This window comes from Benincasa hispida, chromosome 8, assembly GCF_027475165.1.
Source record: "Benincasa hispida cultivar pf3 chromosome 8, pf3_genome.v1.1, whole genome shotgun sequence".
NCBI classification, from domain to species: domain Eukaryota; kingdom Viridiplantae; phylum Streptophyta; class Magnoliopsida; order Cucurbitales; family Cucurbitaceae; genus Benincasa; species Benincasa hispida.
This window is the reverse complement of record NC_143485.1, coordinates 61710831-61713783: the sequence shown is the minus strand read 5'-3', so window position 1 is coordinate 61713783 and position 2953 is coordinate 61710831. Positions and strand designations below refer to the sequence as shown.

General features: G+C 33.7%; 1 protein-coding gene across 1 annotated transcript; it reads left to right on the top strand.

The window, feature by feature from the left end:
• Window positions 1-693: 693 nt before the first annotated feature.
• On the top strand, window positions 694-2529 carry LOC120083272 (endochitinase EP3-like). The gene is made up of 2 exons (XM_039038946.2): window positions 694-1152; window positions 1962-2529. The coding sequence occupies exons 1-2, from the start codon at window positions 732-734 to the stop codon at window positions 2366-2368; spliced, it is 828 nt and encodes a 275-aa protein (XP_038894874.1). The 5' UTR covers window positions 694-731; the 3' UTR covers window positions 2369-2529.
• The last annotated feature ends 424 nt before the right edge of the window (window positions 2530-2953 follow it).

The following is a 2953-nucleotide window of genomic DNA, read 5'->3' as shown; positions in this document are numbered from 1 at the left end:
GTCCAAGTACTAATAACATCATCATTTCAGTATTATAAATTATTGCATGAATTTCAATATTGATCTAGAAAAGTCACTTTTGGGTGCTCCAATCTTTTTCAAATGAGAACACATTGTGTAATCGGAGAAAATATAGTTTATAGAGATGCTTTGTTGATTATTTATTACCAATTTGACTTATAATATAAAATCAATTTGAACTCATTTGTAGGATTGATTTTTCTATGAACGATTATGACCCAAAGATTTAGAACTATTATATAAACTTTCTAACTTTAGAGGCACCGTGTATTCAGAAAACATATTCTCTAATAATATTGTTTGTGAACGTAACTGACACACTGTTAGTAGATCACGTATATATGTGTATTGATTTTTCATAACAGAACTTATATAAAATGTATGTTAATGACCAAAAAGCCATAATTTGAATCTCAACTATGGCTCTACTAAACAAACAAGCATGAAAGTTATCTTCTATTATCATGCTCATAGAACAAACGCGTTGACTAATCCAATAATTGAGACAACAAAAACGACCAAAATAAACCATTTGACAAGTCAAAGTTCACTCCACAAACACATAAACACAAACCAAATCCAATCCCAAGTCCAAGTCCTTAAACATGAAATTACTTAAATACCCTTTCCACACACTACATTTAGAATTTTCCTCCCTATAAATACCCTCTCTCCTCTTCTCCTTTTCAAAACAAATTAATCAAACAGAAATGGGTGGTGGTGTAGCCATGCAAAAGACACTGCTCATAACCGCCGTAGCTCTGATCGGAATCATCACCGGAGCTGCAGCGCAGAACTGCGGGTGCGCGGCGGGGTTGTGTTGCAGCAGGTTTGGATTCTGCGGCAACGGCGAAGATTTCTGTGGGACTGGATGCAGAGAAGGGCCGTGCAATATTCCCCCACTTACTCCTAGTGTGAACGACGTGGTTGTGGCGGATTTTGTGACGGAGGAATTTTTCAACGGCATTATTAACCAGGCGGACGCCGGTTGCGCCGGCCGGGGATTCTACAGCAGAGCTACTTTCCTTGAAGCCCTCCGATCGTTTGACCGATTTGGAAGAATTGGATCCGTTGACGATTCCAAAAGAGAAATCGCTGCCTTCTTTGGCCATGTCACTCACGAGACTGGACGTAAGCATTTAATTCTTTCCTTCCTCTCTTAAATTTATTTGCTCTCATTTAGTCTCTGAATTTTAAAACATATCTAATGAAATACAATTAAATGGTTAAGATTCATTGGATAACTATTTGATTTTATATTTTTAATTTATGAAAATTAAGCATATCAACATTCTTTCTAACTATTTAATTTTTAATTTCTGAAAGTTTTAAAAAAACCAAATCAAGTTTTATTATTATTTTTTTTAAAAAAAATTGTGTCTGTTTTTGGAATTTCATTAAGTGAGTTTAGTTAAGAAAGATGAAACAGTAAGAAAACAAACATAATTTTTATTAAAAACTTAAAATTAAGAATTAAATAGTTATCAACTGCAATCTAAATTATTATAACTTTAATTCATTATTATAACTTTAATTCATAAACTTTGAAATGTGTATATTTAATCACTTTAAATTTTTAAAAGTTAACTTTCAATTTTGTACCTATTAAGTACTTTACTATTCAATTTTTTAAAAAAAAAACTAATTGATCTATTAGATATAGATTAAACTTATCTCAAATGAAATCCTAAACTTTCAAATTCCGTGAATATTAAAAAATTAAAAAACTTAAATACTAAAATGACACTTTTGAAAAGTTAAACAACCAAATAAACACAAATTCCAAGAAATTCCAAGGTTTATAGACTCTATTAATTGTAATGTAACCCAATCAAATTCTATACCTACATTAAGATTTTAATTCAGTATTTATGAATTTACATATTAGAGAATATTAGAGAAGCAAAAAGATTGTAACTTAGAATTGTATTGTACAACAGATTTGTGCTTCATAGAAGAAATAGATGGAGCAACAAAGGACTATTGCGACGAAGAAAACACTCAATATCCATGCAACCCAAGCAAAGGGTATTTCGGGAGAGGGCCAATCCAACTTTCTTGGAACTTCAACTATGGCCCGGCCGGGGAAAACATTGGCTTCGACGGCCTAAACAACCCTGAAATCGTGGCCACCGACCCGGTGGTGTCGTTCAAGACGGCGCTGTGGTACTGGATGAACTTTGTGAGGCCGGTCATTAACCAGGGCTTCGGCGCCACCATTCGAGCCATCAATGGCGCCCTCGAATGTGATGGTGCTAACAATGCCACCGTTCAACGACGAGTCCAGTTCTATACTCAGTATTGTGATCAACTCGGCGTTGCTCCGGGAAATAATTTGACTTGTTAGATTTTCTTCATTTTAATTTCACTTTCCTTGTCTGTTTTCTTGTCTTCTTTTTTAAGCTTTCGACCAATAAAATTTCCCATCATCCATACATATAATTCATATCTGTTTTCTCTTTTTGTAATTTCTTCCGCATATATATGAACAAGTTATTACTTCATTTACTTATGCCTCCTTTTGTTAGAATACTTCATATATATATATGTGAGAGAGACGAAATTGACAATTAAGGAATACAGAGTTTATAGAGTATACTTCTCTAAACTCTAGAGTCATAATTGTAAATAATCATAAATAAATAAATATGCTAAATACAAATTCAACGAGACCCCTTATTGAGTTGTTCAAAGCGCCCATTAACAGATTCAAGGCATTCTATATATATATATATATATATCGAATCTTCGATCTCAACCGGAATACATGTTAACTGGTTTCTCTCGTCACATGAATAGTTTTTAGTTGAGCCTAGACCTAGAGAAGATGTGCATTGATGTAGTAAGGTGACCAACATACTCTGATGCCTAACTCAACAAAGACAAATGTTGAATAGGGTTGCAACTCCAATTCCTTGCATACTACTACAGG